The sequence below is a fragment of the Mobula hypostoma genome, chromosome 16 (genome assembly GCF_963921235.1).
Source record: "Mobula hypostoma chromosome 16, sMobHyp1.1, whole genome shotgun sequence".
NCBI classification, from domain to species: Eukaryota; Metazoa; Chordata; class Chondrichthyes; order Myliobatiformes; family Myliobatidae; genus Mobula; species Mobula hypostoma.
In genome coordinates this window covers 14,368,937-14,386,212 of record NC_086112.1, presented here as the reverse complement: position 1 = coordinate 14,386,212, position 17,276 = coordinate 14,368,937, and the positions used below count along the sequence as shown (strand labels likewise).

The 17,276-nt window shown below is 41.6% G+C and overlaps 1 protein-coding gene across 5 annotated transcripts in view; it reads left to right on the top strand.

Moving 5' to 3' along the window:
- The window catches only part of ccdc125 (coiled-coil domain containing 125), a 55,115-nt gene that overhangs the window by 27,836 nt on the left and 10,003 nt on the right, over positions 1 to 17,276 (top strand). For all 5 annotated transcript variants that reach the window (XR_010020578.1, XR_010020576.1, XR_010020577.1 and 2 more), the window contains exons 6-11: positions 2,847 to 2,932; positions 3,658 to 3,740; positions 6,611 to 6,726; positions 10,075 to 10,182; positions 11,897 to 12,071; positions 13,742 to 13,869. Coding sequence is in view for 1 of the 5 variants with exons in the window: in XM_063068568.1 (XP_062924638.1) it covers positions 2,847 to 2,932; positions 3,658 to 3,740; positions 6,611 to 6,726; positions 10,075 to 10,182; positions 11,897 to 12,071; positions 13,742 to 13,869 (696 nt within the window). In the remaining 4 variants the exon portion in view is untranslated. The remainder of the gene's footprint in view (positions 1 to 2,846; positions 2,933 to 3,657; positions 3,741 to 6,610; positions 6,727 to 10,074; positions 10,183 to 11,896; positions 12,072 to 13,741; positions 13,870 to 17,276) is intronic.

Genomic DNA, 17,276 nt, shown 5'->3' with positions numbered 1-17,276 from the left:
GTCTATGTATCTGCATTAGGTCAAAAGTCAGTATGATCCTTTCACTCACTTAGAACTAATATAGTTAAGATGACACAATTCAAACCTATTGACTATAAACCTTTAGAAGAAATTGTGCTACACCTGAAATCTTCCTCCTGTTCCCTTAACATTTTACCAACAACCTTTTTTAGAATGTTTTTAATTGCATGGCACCTGATATTGTGCAAATAGTCAACACTTCTCTTCTATCGGGCTGCTTCCCAAAAGCCCTGAAAGCTGCAGTTAATAAGCCTCTTTTAAAAAAAGAACAACCCTAATGCCTCAGTAATTAATAACTACAGGCCTTTATCAAACTTACCAGGTTTAAGTAAAATCATTGAAAAGATTGCTTATCAGCAACGTAATAGCTTTTTTGGCACTAAGCAACCGTATGGATGTTTTCCAGTCTGGATTTCGACAGCACCACAGCACTGAGACTGTTCTGGTCAAGAACAGTCATTTAAACGACATCCTCTTAAACCATGATGATGATAACATTTCAGTTTTGGTTTTACTGGATCTTGGTGCTGCTGTTGACACAGTTGACCATGGCATATTACTGGCCAGACTGGAAAGCTGGGTGGGACTTTCTGGGACAGTCCTAAAGTGGTTTAAATCGTATTTTGTCTCGATTGGTAGCTGTGTGTGTGAACGAACAGGAATGATATGCCTCGAGGGTCCACACTAGGGGCCTCTTCAGTTTAACATATATACACTTCCTCTAGCTCAAATCATGGTAAGCAACAATATATCTTACCTTAGTTATGTGGATGACACTCAGATTTATCTAACAGTTTCATCAAGTGACTGTGGTCCCATACAATAACTGTATCGAATACATTACTGATTGGATGAGCTAAAATTTTCTCCAGTTAAACAAAGAGAAAACTGACGTAGTTGTTTTTGGTGCCAAACGGAGCAATTAAAAGTCAGTGCTCACTTAGAATGCCTGTCATTACAGTCCACAAACCAAACCAGAAACCGTGGTGTTGTGATGGACTCCGACTTAAATTTTAACAGCCACATTAAAACAATTGCAAAGTCAGCCTGCTACCATCTTAAAAATACAGCGAGAGTTAAAGGGCTCATGTCTCTGCAAGATCTAGAAAAACTCGTCCACACATTTATTGTTAGTCGGCTTGACTACTGTAATGGCGTTTCCACAGGTCTCTGTAAAAATCCCTCAGACAGCTGCAGCTCATTCAGTACACTGCTGCTGGAGTCCTCACTAAAACCAAGAAAGTAGAACACATCACCCCAGTTCTCAGATCACCACACTGGCTTCCTGTCCATCAGAGGATTGACTTTAAAGTATTACTACTGGATTATTCAGCATGGAATGGTCTAGGGCCAAAATACATGCTGCTTTATGAACCTTTCTGAGCTCTTAGGTGGCCTGGGGCAGGTCTGCTTACTGTCCCCAGGGTCAAAACTAAACACGATGAAGCAGCTTTTAGTTACTATGCTCCACATAGCTGGAGTAACCTTCCAGAGGATCTGAAGTCTGCCCCATTTTAAAGCTCTTTTAAATCGAGGCTTAAGACTTTTCTTTTTGCTGTAGTGTTTAATTAGAATCTCCTGCACTGGGACTTCTATTTATCATATCTATTTTTTTGTGTGATTTTATTCTCATATATATTGTCTGCAATTTGATTTTTGATTTTTATATCTTGTTCTATGTAAAGCACTTTGAATTGCTTTGTGTTTGAAAAGTGCTATGCAAATAAACTTGCTTGCTTGCTATGCAAAAAGAAATCATTTGGTGTTATGAAAAGGATAGAAAAAGATTCATTAGTAATTTCTAACAGGGATTTTGGATAAGAACCGAAGAGGAGAATCTGACAGTTTTCAGGACTAGGACACAAAAGAGTCGGTTAACTCTTTCCCGTCGTAGTCCTAGAGGTGGGGTGAGACTAACACTGGAGATCATGGGTTAGGGGCGAAGGGTGAAATGGTTAAGGGGAACATGCTTCACTCAGGGTGGTAGGAGTGTGCTGCAAGCTGAAGTGGGATGCAGGTTTGATTTCAACATTGAAGAGAAGTTTGAATAAGTATATGGATGGGAGGGGTATAGGGAGCTATGGTCCAGGTGCAGGTCAATGGGACTAGAATAGTTTGGCATGGACTAGATAGGCCAAAATGCCTGTTCCTGTGCTGCAATGCTCCAGGATTCTATAACTAAATACTGTAGCTTTGTCATAGACCTGATATTAGCACAATGGGTTTTTTTTTTGGCTTCTTCTTATACTGTCTCACTGTCACATCCTGCAGACTAAACAAATCTGCAGTTAACTTGTTGAAGGAATCAACCATGGGAAAATAAAGGTTTCCTTTCTTGTGGAAGCAGATCAAGTTATTGATTGTAGCATATCAAAAATTAGAGTCCTGTTTCTCCTTAATATTAGATAACAATCAAAAATACACTCTCTTCGATCTGAGATATGACACAAGTTTTAATGGCTAAAATCAACTATGTAAAATGTGACTTCCTCCATGTACAGTTTATCTTACTCATTATTTTGTTTGGAGTTGCTCCAATGCTCTCTTCTATTTGTCGGATAGCATTTTTCTCATTTCAAAATTCATTTAATTTTGTTGGAATCTATATTTTGTTTAATAATGGTAGATCCTTTCTCAGCATTTACTGGCTGGGAAAGTAAAGATAATTCAAGTCAGCTGCTTGTACGTAACATCCCTGATGGTGCAGACAAGAGGATTGAATTAGGCAGGAGTTTTGAAGGAGGATATAAAGGTTTTGGAAAGTGATGTACAGTACAGTATATTTTAGATAGACAGAACACCTGATTTATTTTTCTTTGTTCCAGGAAGTGAATATATTACAGTGGGAAAACGACTTCAAACAAGATAAATTTAAACATTTGGAACAATTCTGGATTGAAAGACTTGAAAGGTTAGCAGATTTGTTATGAATAGAGGGTTATTTAGTTGTTTTGTTGCCCCACAGTAAAAATAACTTTTCTTTTTGCCTGAAAGTGTTATCCAAGGCCAAGCCTAGAATGAATAGTATAAACTGGTTTTATTCTCCGGCCTTCAGAGTGATGCAGGCTTGATGGTGAGGCTTCTGCTTGTCTGCTCCTCTGTGGTTATTTCTTTGTTTTGAGCAGATATGTTATCTGTGCCTGGCTGTCTCCTTCAAACTCTCAATCCTCGGATGCTCTGGCACTTTCATGCCCTGTACGTTCCTGGTTAAAGAGTATGCGTTTGGTTAGATTAGTATTATTTATTTATTATTATTTATTTAGATTAGTATATTTGGTATTATTTATTTACCTATTTATTATTTGCACAATTTGTTTCTTTCTGCACACTGGTTATTCGTCTGTCTTTGTAGTGTGTGGTTTTTCACCAATTCTATTGTGTTTCTTTGTACTTATTGTAAATACCTGCAAGAAAAAGAATCTCACAATAGTATATGGTAATATGTGCACACTTTGTTAATAAATTTACTTAGACATAAGTTTATGATTACAGCAAGAATGAATAATTTATTAGAGACAGAATCTTTAAATTTAAGTGTTCATTAATTCACAGTCATTGTCTCATTTCTGTAAATTCTATTTCCTTAGCAAGTGTTAATGTTGGGACACGACAAACTATTTCTCCTTTGCTTCGTAGGATGTGCATTGAAAATACCGAACTCGCAAAAAAATTGGAAGAAAGAGATGCTGAGATACGGGGTCTCAAATCGGAAAATGCACGTACGTTGAGTGAGCTCTTGCAATGTTGCATGGTGGAGTTGCTTATCATTCCTTCTATCTCTCCGGCTCCTTCCTCCCACTCCAAATCTCTAAAGGATGGCCAACGTGAATTTCTAGGTGCAGTGTTCTTGTACAAGTCTTGACAGTAAGCCCTGCAAGACATTTCTTGATGCCGTCAATATTCATGCAAATAGACTTGCATAAGAATTGGCTAACTTACTATCTGAAGAAAGGTGTCTCACATACCTAGTAATTTCCTCATTTCTAATCCAGGGACATTGATGTCAAAAATGGAGATCTTGCCACTGTTTCTGATGAATAAGCCAATAGTTTATATTTAAAACATTTAGATTTTGATGATTGAGTGGCTACATTGCTGACCCAGTGGGAAATCTCAGGGAAATCTTTCCCCAAACATCATTCAGCCATTGATGTCAACATTCCTGTAAGCACGCAATTTGCCTCCGGTATAAACCTCATTGGTATCACTGTTACGTACCAGCAGCAATAGATCATAAATTGAGTCAGGTTTTAATGTTAAAACCACTATATTTATTAGTATCTACTCAACATATAGAAAAGTAAACGAAATAACCAGAAGTTAACAGTGTTATGTGTGTGTGGCTCCCAAACTGTCACGCTTAGGAACAGTTCTCAAAGTCTTAAGATGGCAAACTAGAAAAGGTCCAGTAATCCACGGAATAAGTGAGGGGAAGGACTGGTAATCCACATTAAAATATAGAGAGGAGGTGATTGCGAAGAATTCCACTGGTTCCACACTGGGAAAACGGAGTAACAGTCACCAAAGATCTTATCCGTCGAGTTGTCTTGAAATCCACATAGAACTATCACAAGGTGACAGTCACGGAATATACCCTGGCACAAGTGGTTACCATATAACATACCCGAAACCGTGTAAGAGTTAACAAAGATGGTCGCCACAGGGTACTCCAACAAAATCCACATATGGATCATACAAGTGACAGTCACACATCCAATGTGTACTGGGTGCTGTTGATCAACCTAATTCTCAGGGCATGGGAAAGTATCAGACTTTACCCATTACTGCAGCAAGCTCCTGCTGGCAGCTTGCGGTCCAAAACTTCCACACGCTCTCCCTCCTCTGAAAGTCCCAGCGATCTGTCGCAGCTTGTTATACTGACGCCATAGTCCCGCCACATTTAGGTGTTTTAAAGTGACACCCACACCATCACACAGCAAACATAACATCACACACCAAATATTGGAGGAACTCAGCAGGTCAGGCAGCATCTATGGAGAGAAATCAACAGTCAACGTCTCGGGCCAAGATCCTTCATCAGAAATGGAAAGGAAGGGGACAGAAACCAGAATAAGAAGGTTGGGGAGGGGAGGAGCACAAGATGACAAGTGATAGGTGAAACCAGGTGGGTGGGTGAAACATAGAAAACCTACAGCACAATACAGGCCCTTTGGCCCTTAAAGCTATGCTGAACATGTCCTTACCTTAGAACTACCTATTTTTCTAAGCTCCATGTACCCATCCAGGAGTCTCTTAAAAGACCCTATAGTTTCCGCCTCCACCGTCGCTGCCGGCAGCCCATTCCACGCACTCACCACTCTCTGCATAAAAAAAATTACCCCTGTCATCTCCTCTGTACCTACTTCCAAGCACCAAGGGAGGGGGATGAAGTAAGAAACGGGCAGGGAGGGGGTAGCTGGAAGATGGAAAGAGCTGAAGAAGAAGGAATTTAATTGACAGTGGGTGATGGTAGAAGGGGGAAAGGGAGCACCAGAGGGAGGTGATGGGCAGGTCAGATGAGAGAGGGTGAGAGGGGGAATGGAAAAAGAAAGGAGTGAGGGGTGGGGTGGGGAGAAAGTACTGAAAATTAGACAAATCAGTGTACAAGGCTACCCAGACAGCATATGACACGTTGCTCCTGCAACTTGCTTCTGTCCCCTTCCTTTCCAGCCCTGGTGAGGGGTTTTGGCCTTGAAATGTCGACTACTTATTCTCCCTCATAGATGCTGCCTTCCTTGCTGAGTTTGTCCAGTATTTTGTGCGGGTGTTGCTCTGCCAAATCTCCTGTGTTTATAAATCTTTACTCTGCCTGGTTTGGGAAATGACAGTCCTCATTTATTCACAGTGCAGTCAGAGAGGTGGCACCACAGCATGGGGCTCAGCACAATGCTTTACAGTACCAGCGACCTGGGTTCAATTCCAGCCGCTGTCTGTAATGAGTTTGTGTGTACTCCCCAAATCCGTGTGGGTTTCCTCCCACAGTCCAAAGATGTCCCACTTGATAGATCCACTGGTTATTGCAAACTCTCCTGTGATAAGGGCTAGGATTAAATCGGAGGTTGCTGGGTGACGTGGCTCGAAGGGCCAGAAGGGCCTGACCTGTGCTGTATCTCAATAAACAAATAAATAAACCTGCTAATCCAATTTTGCTAATTAAAGAGACAACATTCGAAGCAAAGTCTCAGCTGTGGCCGAGATCTGTGACGCCCGGCAATGTGGAGACCCAGTCACACAGCGGATGATTCTCAGTCAGATGTGCCTCAGTGTTGTCAAGAAAGCCTCTGTGATATCCTTGCCACTCTGCACAAAATACCATCTCTGCTGGGTGCACATCTTCACCGGTTTGTCACCCCCCCGGCACCTGGATGAAGGAAACACTTTGTTAATGCTATGAAAAGATATTTTAGGCTACCATCTGTACACATTGGTATCTTTAGTTTAAAATCCATTATTTCCCTAAATTATTAGTGTGTCATGTAAGGATACATTGTAATGATAGATCCGGAAACATTAACTTGCAACATTTTTTGTAAATTCAGTTTCTTTGGTGCCTTTCACAATTATTTACGTTCTATTCAATGTTTCTCAGTACTGACCCAGCAATGCTCCGAACTGTTATCGATGGTTAACGTACCAGATCAACATGCATTTGAAAAAACACTGCCAAGAAACATCAATGGCTTTACTGAGATCACAGCTTTAGAGGTAAAACTACTATTACATTTTAGGTATTTTATGCTGTTTATCATCAGTTTTCATTTTATATTTAGATGTAAACCAATATTTAATGCTTACTACTGGGGGATCTAATTGAAACCTCTTGAATATTAAAAAGCCTACATAGAGAGGACATGGAGAGGATGTTTCCCATAGTGCGGGAGTCTAGGACCAGAGGGTACAGCCTCAGGTACAAGAACATCCCTTTAGGATAAAGATGAGGAGGAATTTCTTTAGCTAAAGGGTGGTAAATCTGTGGAATTCTTTGGCCCAGACAGCTGTAGAGGCCAAGTCACTGGATACATTCAAAGCACGGGTTGATCAGTTCTTCATTAGTCAGGGTGTCAAAGGTTGTGGGGAGAAGGCAGAAGAAAAGGGTTGAGAGGGATAATAAATCAGCCATGAGCAAATGGTGGAACAGACTCAATAAGCCAAGTGGCCTAATTCTGCTGCTTTGTCTTGTATCTTATGGTCTAAACTCCATTTTGAGTTTGTGTTTGGAAACTATCTTGGACAAGTCTCGGTGGCAATCGCTCCCCAACTTCTGATAACCAGTTTAAGAGCAACAGTATTGTGTGTACCTGAATCCTAAAATACTGAAGAGTCAGGCTGATAAGTGCTATCGACTGGAAGGAAAAAGAGAAAATGCATTAAAGATAAGGGAAAGCAAAAACCACTAATTTGTTAAGTTTCCCATGAGATACGGGAACAGAATGAGGCACTTCAGCCCATCGAGTCTGTTCCACCATTTGATTGTGGCTGGTATGTTTTTCCCCTCAACCCCATTCTCCTGCCTTCTCCCTGTAACACTTACACCCTTACTAAACAAGAACTTACCAGATTGGCTTTAAATACACCCAATGAGTTGGCCATCTAGCAATGAGGCCCACAGATTCACGTCCTCTGAGTGTAGAAATTCCTCCTCATCTCTGTTCTAAAGTGACTTTTTTCCTTTCTGAGGCTGCACTCTCTGCTCCTAGACCCTCTCTCCTTGTTCTCTTGGTCTGAAGTTGAAATTTTACCGTGCTAAGGTCACACTTTCCTGGGGAATCCTTAACCACAAAATCATTCATTAATCACAAAAAAATTAAAATGCCTACTTCCTGTACTTACTGGTTAAAGAACCCAACTTGAATGCACTCCATAAGACACAGGAGCAGAATCAGGCCATTTGGTCATCCAGTCTGCTCTGCATTCTGATCTCTTATCTCTCTCATCACCATCCTCTTGCCTTGTGACCGTTGAACATCCACTTTAAATATACTTAATGACTTGGTCTCCACAGCCATCTGTGACAATGAATTCCACAGATTCACCACCTTCTGTCTAAAGAAATTCCTCCTCATCTCTGTTCTAAATAGACAAACCCTTTATTCTGAAGCTGTGCCCTCTGGTCCTAGACTCACCCACTACAGGAAACATCCTTTTCATATCCACTCTATCTAGGCCTTTCAGTATTCAATAAGTTACAATGTGATCTGCCCCTTCTAAACTCCAGCAAGTACAGGTCCACAGCCATCAAATGCTCCTCATGTGTTAACCCTTTCATTCCTAAAATCATTCTAGTGAACCTCATCTGGACCCTTGCCAATGCCAGACATCCTTTCTTTGAAAAGGGGCCCAAAAGTGCTCACAATGCTCCAAGTGTGGTCTGACTAATGCCTTATAAAGCCTCAGTATATTGGCCTTGATTTTATATCCTAGTCCTCTTAAAATGAATGCTGACATTACATTTGCCTTTCTTACCACTGACTCAACCTGCAAGTTAACCTTTATGGAATCCTGCACAAGGACTTCTTTTGCACCTCTGATGTTTTAAATTTTCTCCCCATTAGAAAATAATGAACACTTGCTAATTCGATTTGTCTAGTTTATATCCTGATAAAGGTTGGCTATGATTATACCCATCTAACAAACATACCTGATGTTAGAGTACTGCTATACTATTCCAACTAGTGATTTCTTACCTTGACTATTTCTCATCTCCGCCCAAACTGAACCTTCTGAATTTTCTACATCTCAACCTTCTGTCATTTATTAACAGCGCTCTCCACCTAATTCTTTCAAAATGTGAAAATACTGCTGGATATTCACTTCCCAGCTGTGGCCATGAGGCTGATTATATCTACATATTTATATTTGTGCTGTTGACTTACTAATCTCATTACAAAAGCAGTACGTGTTTGTATGAAGAGCCAATAGAACACAGAACAGTATGTCACAGTACAGACCCTTCAGCCTACAATGATATGGCAACCTTGTAACTCAGTCCAAGATCAATCTAACGCTTCCCTCCTACACAGCCCTCCATTTTTCCTATCATCCATGTGCCTGTTTAAGAGTTTCTTAAATGTCCCTAATGTATCTGCCTCTACCACCAACCCCTTTAATTTTACGTTATCACTTTCCCTGCTGGTGCGCTCAGTGATCAGCTTTTTCCTAACACAGATCACCCCCAGGATACGGCATTGCTCCGCTCCTGTGAACTATTTATAATCTGAACAGTTCACTATTTGGAATTGCTGCCGTGATCTGAGTTCTCAGATGCCTGAAACCCCACCGTAAACCCACGCTACACATCCCCCGAGCACTCAATAATATGCATAGGCCGTGCACAATTTAGCTGTTTGTAAACCGGGGATGATCAGTGTACTCTGATTGTTGTTACACTTGCTATTGCCCTGAGCTATTGTCTTCTTCTTTCTCTTTACTTTCCTTCACCCTGAACTGTTTTTTAAACTTCCTTCTGATTCTACCCTCGGGCTCTCATTAACTTTCCTAACTGCTTGCCTTCTGCCGGCCAGGTGCAAAGTAAAGGCGACTGACCCCTCTGCACTTCAGAACTCTTTGAATTCATCAAATCTCTTACTGTGGCGGCGGTATGGTCCAGCGTATTTGCACAATACCCAGCATTCATCGATCGGGGTCTGATCCCTGCCGCGTTCTGTGAGGAGTTTCTACATTCTCCCCCTGGCTGCGTGGCTTTCCTCTCAGTGCTCTGGTTTCCTCCCACGTTCCAAAGACACAGTTAGGGTTACTAAGCTGTGGGCACGCCAGAAGAATGGTAACACTTGCCAGCTGTCTCCAGCACGTCACCCCTGATGCATTTCACAGCATGTTTCGATGTGTTGATGTATATGTAACAATAAAGCTAATCCCTTAGCACACAAAACACTAACTTTGCACATTTGATGTTCCACCATTCTATTAACAAGTCTGAGAAATGCTTTGGGGATATGGTCTCCTGGACAATATTGATTAAATAAACAATTATTTCAGTGTAACGCAGCAGTTCCGCTGACACTGCCGTTGATTTAAATTGTTGTTCTCCTCCAGCTGGGGGTGCTCGGAGCCTGTCACTGTAAGGGTATCGGCGCGGAGCCTTGTGGCTGTGCCAGGATGGCAGCCGTAACCCGAAAGCAGCTGTTGGCGCTGCAGCAGGAGGTGTGTTACTTATCGTTTGTGAGTTTTTACGCTCTGTCACTTTTTCACCACAATCTGCTATTGTGACCCTTGGTGTTCATCATGCAGCACACACAAAATGAAGTAGGTCAGACAGCATCTACGGAAATCAATATAGAGTCAAAGTCGATGAAGTGTCTCAGTCCAAAACGTCAACTGTTTATATTCGTCCACAGATGCTGCCTGCCCTGCTGAGTTCCACCAGCATTTTGTGTGTGTTACTCTGGATTTCCAGTATCGGCAGAATCTCTTGTGTTTAAGATTGGTAATGCAATTGCCATTATAGACTGTAATCTATTCATTAAAATAAGATAGAAAACGTGGGCAGTACACACTAGAGCAGGGGTTCCCAACCTGGGGTCTCCTTGCCCACCGGGATTGGTCCATGGCATAAAAAAGGTTGGGAACCCCTGCTTTAAAATTAGCAGGGAGTGAATGAAATTCCTTGGTATTTTGTGCTGCCATTCCCAGAGAAGCAAAGATAGGAGAAGCAAATTAAAGTCAAAGCAAATTTATCATCAAAGTGCATATAAGTCACCGTATACAAACTTGGGATTCATTTACTTGCAGAAATTTACAGGAAACACAATAGAATTTATGAAGAACTATACATAAACGAAGTATAGGTAACAACAAATGTGCAAATAAAAGAATAATTCTGAGGCCATGAATTGTAGTCTTTGAAAAGAGTCTGTAGGTATAGAGTTTGTTCAGAATAGTGAGTGAAGTTACCCTGCCTGATGGCAGTAGCGAGAAGCGAGCATGGGTTTGCTAACACCTAGCCAAAGTTACACTGGCACAAGCCCAGAGGAAATAGAGTCATAGGACACTATAGCACAGAACTAAATGGACTACAGCCCTTTGGCCTGTCTAGTCTATGGCAAATCTGCCTAGTCCTGTTGACCTACATGCAGACCATAGCCCTCCAGACCCCTCCCATCCATGTATCTATCCAAATTTCTCCTAAGTATTGAAATAGAACCCACATCCACAGCTCCTGCTGGCAGCTCAAACCGCCTCTTACCACCCTCTGAGTGAAGACATTCCCCCTCATGTTCCCTTTAAGCATTTTACCCTTAACCCATGACTTTCAGTGGACAAAGTCAGCTTGCATTTACCCTATTTATAATTTTGTATACCTCTATCAAATCTTCCTCCCCACCCCATTTTCCAACATTCTGAGGAATAAAGCCCTAACCTATTCAACTTTTCCCTATAACTCACGTCCTCAAGTCCTGGCAACATCCTTCTAAATTTGCTCCTTAGTCTTCTCTCTTGACTCATTATTATGTGTTGCAATGGACTGCTGCCACAAAACAACAAATTTCATGACACATGCCAGTGATATTAAAACTGATTGTGGTTTGGATTCTGAGAATTGTTAAAATAATATTTAGCTTAGCCTTAAAGGTGCATTGAAGCTCCGACTTGTTAGACTAAGGCCTGAAACGTATGAGGAGCGTTTGATGGCTCAGGGCCTGCGCTCATTGGAATTTAGAAGAATTTCTGCTCTTCTCTGTTCTAAAGGAATGTCCTAAGGCCTCTGTTCCTGAACTCTCCCACTACTGGAAATCTCAACTGTCCTTCATACATTGATCAGGAGAAAAGAGTTGTAGTGGTTCTAGCTGTTGTAAGAATATATAAAAAAAAATAAGTTAACTAAGTTATTTTTTTGCATCTCATCACAAACCATTAGATTGATCTTCAAAGAAAGCGTGAGGAAGAGGCGCATCTTATGGCTGATGCATTTCGAAGTGCCTTTGAACATCAATTGAAAAGGACAAATGACCAAACTCTGCGACTTACTGAAGTAAGAAAACTGCATAGAAAATATCTGAAGAAAGGGCTCGTATGGACACAGTCCAAGCAAGGTACATCTACAATGGGGATGTTGGGATGTTATAAGTTTATTGGGACCCCGCCCTCTCCCCACCCCTTATTCTGGCACGTAGGCCTGTGCCTGGGTTTTGCCAAGTGCAGGTGGAGTTCAGCAGGTCACCTCCCTCAGAACAAAGGTCTGCCACTACCTACCCACTGCCTCTGCACCCAGTTAGAAGGTCACTGAAATTAAATGTTTCAGAATACCTTTGACTTACTGCAAAATTAAGAATAAGAAGTGTTACACACTTAAATAGAAAAGTACAGCACAGTACAGACCCTTCAGCCCACAATGTTGTGCTATCCCTTTAACTTATTCCAAGATCAACCTAACCCTTTCCTCCGACATAGATATCCATTTTTCTTTCATCTACGTGCCTATTTATGAGTTTCTTAAATCTCCCTAATGTATCTGCCTCTACCACCAGCCCTGGCAGCGTGCTCCACGCACCCAGCACTCTCTGTGTAAAAAGACCCCCCACCCATACTTTCCTGCAATACCCCTGTATTGGCCATTTCTGCCTTGGGGAAAATGTCTCTAGCTAGCCACTCGCTCTGTGCCACTTGTCATCTTAGCTTTATCAAGTCGCCTCTCCCTCACTCCAAAGAGAAAAGCCCTAGCTCGCTCACCTGTCCTCATAAGACATGATCTATAATCCAGGAAGCATCCTGGTAAATCTCCTCTGTGCCGTCTCTAAAGCTGGCCATCCTTCCTACAATGAGGCAACCAGAACTGAACACAATACTTGGTGCAGTTCACCCGAGAAGGTGTAGCACGGCATCCGAGCTGAAATCAGTGCTGCCCTCTGGTGTTTGCTTGGCAGAAGACAAGCTGTATTGTGTTCAATTGCCGACTGCTACAACATTCATAAACTCAGGGTCTTGGACCTTTTTTTGTGGGACTGTATTTTACTGAAATCTTATACGTGCTATAGGTGCCTTGTGCTGTGTGTGACTGTTGGTACTGTGTTTTGCACCTTGGCCCCAGTATAACACTGTTTTGTTTAGCTGTTCACAGGTATTCATGTATGGTTGAATGACAATTAAACTTGAATGTGACTTAGTGAATCAGTTCATTTGACTATTTAATTTAATAAATCAATCTATTTGTCTCTCAGTGGTTGATTTGTCTATTCATTTTATTGGGCCCACTTTTCACTGGCTATGAAAGCCGTCAGTAGCCAGCCAGCAGCGCTGAGAGTGACTACTCGTAGTTACATTTCATCAGTGGGACTGAAAAGGTGAAGCCTGACTTTTGCTTCCCAAGCTCAGGCAGCACAAAATCTGTCTAGATATACTCGTTGTACAGTGGAACTTTTTGTATTTTAGACTGCCCTGGGGACTTGCGTCCAAATGTATTGGTCACCTTCAGTCACAAATCAATTCAAACTTCCATAGAGCGTAACACACAACGTACTGGAGGAACTCGGCAGGTCCCGCAGCATCTGTGGAGAGGAATAAAGCGTTGATGAATGAAGAGTCTTGGCCCAAAACATCGACTGTTTATTCCTCTATCATGCAGCCTGTCCTGCTGAGTTCCTCCAGCATTTTGTGTATGTTCCTCTGGATTTCCAGCATCTACAGAATCACTTGTGTTTTTTTTTTACTTTTGACCAATGTTATCCCCTAATGCATTGATCTTGTGTCTTCCACATCATTCCAGATCCTGTTGACAAAACGGAAGTGAACCTTGGGCAAAGATTGAAGGGGCTGTTCAATTCGTCAGCCGACTACAAGAAACTGGAACTCTTGGATGACCCCCAGGAGGTGCTAAGGGTGCTTATTGAGTTGGTCTGTATACTTCCAATATTACCCTTCATAATTAACAGGGGCTGGGGAGAACAGATTCTATAGAATATTACAGCAGATGTTCAAGTGCTAAGGAAGAATTATTACATTTTATTTTCCACTAATTCAATATTTAGGGAATACTAGGAGTCAGATACTGTACTGTGCAAAATTCTTAGGAACATATCCTATATAGCTAGGGTGCATAAGACCTTTGCGCAGTACTGTAGTAATTTTATGTATTGAACTGTACTGCTGCCACAAAAATAAAAAAGAAATTTCATGACATATGTGAGTGAGGATTAGCCTGATTCTGATGTGGGTCTCTGTTGTGGATTGAGAGTGGGAAGGGGGCAGGGAGAGGGGAATCATGGTTGGGAAAAGGGGAAGGGGAGAGGGGAGGGAGTGTGCAGCACCAGAGAGACATTCTGTATTGATCAATAAACCGATAGTTTAGAATCAAATGATCTTGCCTGGCGTCTCAGGGCTGGGTGTGTCTGTACCCACATCACCTCCTGCCCATGGCACTCCTTCTCTGCCACCTGTCCCACACCCCTCCCACGGTGCTCCACCTTCGCCATTCCCCGATATTGTTTGCTCCTGACAGATTTACAAACTCGCTTTCTGCTCCACATTGACAAATACAGTATTGTGCAAAAGTCTTACGCACCTGAGATATATTTAAGTGCCTAAGACTTTTGCATAGTACTGTATATATTATTAAAAAGTGTTGCAAATGCTGCAAGAGGGACTAAAAAGTCTAATGTGCTGATTTCCTCCTTCAGTGCCCTTTTCTAATAATTGAATAGCGGTAACATTTCAGTTGTGATCCTTCATTGTTTCATAATTAGTCATCATTCTCTGCTAAAATGGGCCAGAACAGCATTATTTGGAAAACATTACAATTAAGAAATGTTCTCAACAATTTTAAAACTGTAAATAGCTTTTGAAAATTTGGAGTACAACAGACTTTCTAAGACTTGCTAAGGAGTAGAAATATGTCTACACGGTAATTTTTTGATATCAACAGAAGTGGTTTATATTGATATTACTCAATAACATGATCTCACACTTCTGAAATCAATAATAATACTGTAAATAATAAATTTGACAGAAAATTAAAATTAAATTGAATAAGTAAATTTAAACTTCAATGTACAAGAGTGTTGTATGTCACAATTTATATAAAAAAAAACTTGAGCACATAATGTTCACATTCAGAGCATACGCCACAGAACTAATAGACGTACAACCTCATCACACCAGCAGAATGCAAAATAGAACAAGTTAGGAGCAAAGATGTAGCCAGATTTCATTTTAAGAATTCTGCTCATTTCCAACATGTGAGAAATTACATGGATATGTCCAGTTTCAATGATGTCTTATGGAAAAATAACTAGAGAAACTCGAGTTTATAGATCAGCAACAAAACATTAGCCTAATATATTCCAAAGGCAATGATGTAGAGGAAAGATGTCAATAAAATTGAGAGAGTACAGAGGAGGTTTACTAAAATGTTGCCTGGGTTTCATCTCCTAAGTTACAGAGTTGAACAAGTTAGGTCTTTATTCTTTGGAGCGTAGAAGGTTGAGGGGGGACCTGACAGAGGTGTTTAAAATTATGAAGGGGGATTGATAGAGTTGACGTGGTTAGACTTTTTCCATTGAGAGTGGGGGAGATTCAAACAAGAGGACATGGGTTGAGAGTTAGAGGACAAAAGCTTAGGGGTAACATGAGGGGGAACTTCTTTACTCAGAGAGTGGTGGCTGTGTGGAATGAACTTCCAGCAGAAGTGGTTCAGGCAGGTTCTATGTTGTCATTTAAAGTTAAATTGGATAGATATATGGACAGGAAAGGAATGGAGGGTTATGGGCTGAGTGCAGGTCAGTGGGACTAGGATAGGGTAAGAGTTCGGCACGGACTAGGAGGGCCGAGATGGCCTGTTTCTGTGCTGTAATTGTTATATGGTTATATATGAAAGGGCTTGGGTCCACAGTTTGACATGAACGTGGTCTTGACTGAGCCATGCTCACATTTGTACTTTATAGTTCCCTATATCTAAATACATACATTCAGTGCTTTCACTCTTTAACAGCCCTGGGCCAATCCCGTCCCCACAAACTGTTTCCTCAGTGGTCCATTAGCACTTCCATTCACTCACTTACCACCCCCACCCTTCCAATTGTCCTACCACCAATCACCAACCACATAAGGGGAATTTACAGTAACCTACAAATTTGGTGCTGCATGGTAGTGTAGCGGTTAGCACAATTGCTCTGCAGCACCAGAGGTCACAATCGGGGTTCACTTCCCTGTAAGGAGTAGTGTGACTGTTCTCGATTCTTCTGAGTGCCCTGGTTTTCTCCCACAGTCCAAAGACGCAAGTTTAGGGTTAGGGCTAACCAGCTGTGAGCATGCTATATTGGTGCCGGAAGCACGCCCAGCATATCTCACACTGTTTTGGTTGTTGACACAAAATGACACATTTCAAAGTATGTTTAAATGTACTTGTGACAAATAAAGCTAATCTTTATCTTTAAACCAACATGTCTGAGACAAGGGGGAAATGGAAAAGAGGAGAAAATGAGAATTGGGGACAGTCAATTTGGGTCATTCTGACTGAATCTGAATGATCTGCCTTATTTATACCCCAGTGCAGCGTTATATATTAGAACATAGAACAGTACACCACTGGGACAGGCTTTTCAGCCCGAATGTTGTGCTAAACCAATTAAATTAGTAATCAAATGGCCATCTAAACTAATCTCTTCTGTCTACACAATGTCCATCTCCTTCCATTTCCCTCCTGTTCATGTGCCTACCTAAATGTCTCTTAAAAAATCCTCTACCCCCACACCAGGCAGTGTGCCCAACACATCCACCACTCTCTGTGAGGGGGATAAAGATAACTTGCCCCACACATCTCCTTTGAACTTACCCCCGCTCACCTTAAATCCATGTTCTCTGATATTAGACATTTCAACCCTGGGAGAAAGATAATGTCTGTTTACTCTATCTCTGCCTCTCATAATCTTATAAACCTCTTATCAGATCTCCCCTCAGCCTCCACCACTCCACAGAAAACAACCCACGTTTGTCCAGTCTCTCCTTACAGCTCATGCCCTCGAATCCAGGCAGCATCCTGGTAGACCTCTTCTGCACCCTCACCAAAGCCTCGACATCCTTCCTGTAATTGTTTTTAACAGACTTGAATTTATTTATTTGTTATTTATTTAGAGATACAGCACAGTAACAGGTCCTTCCACGCCGCACAATAACGCCCATGTAACCAATTAATCTGCTAACCTGATATACTGGGGTGATATACTGCGTCCGGTGCTCCCGATGTGGCCTTCTATATATTGGCGAGACCCGACGCAGACTGGGAGACCACTTTGCTGAACATCTAC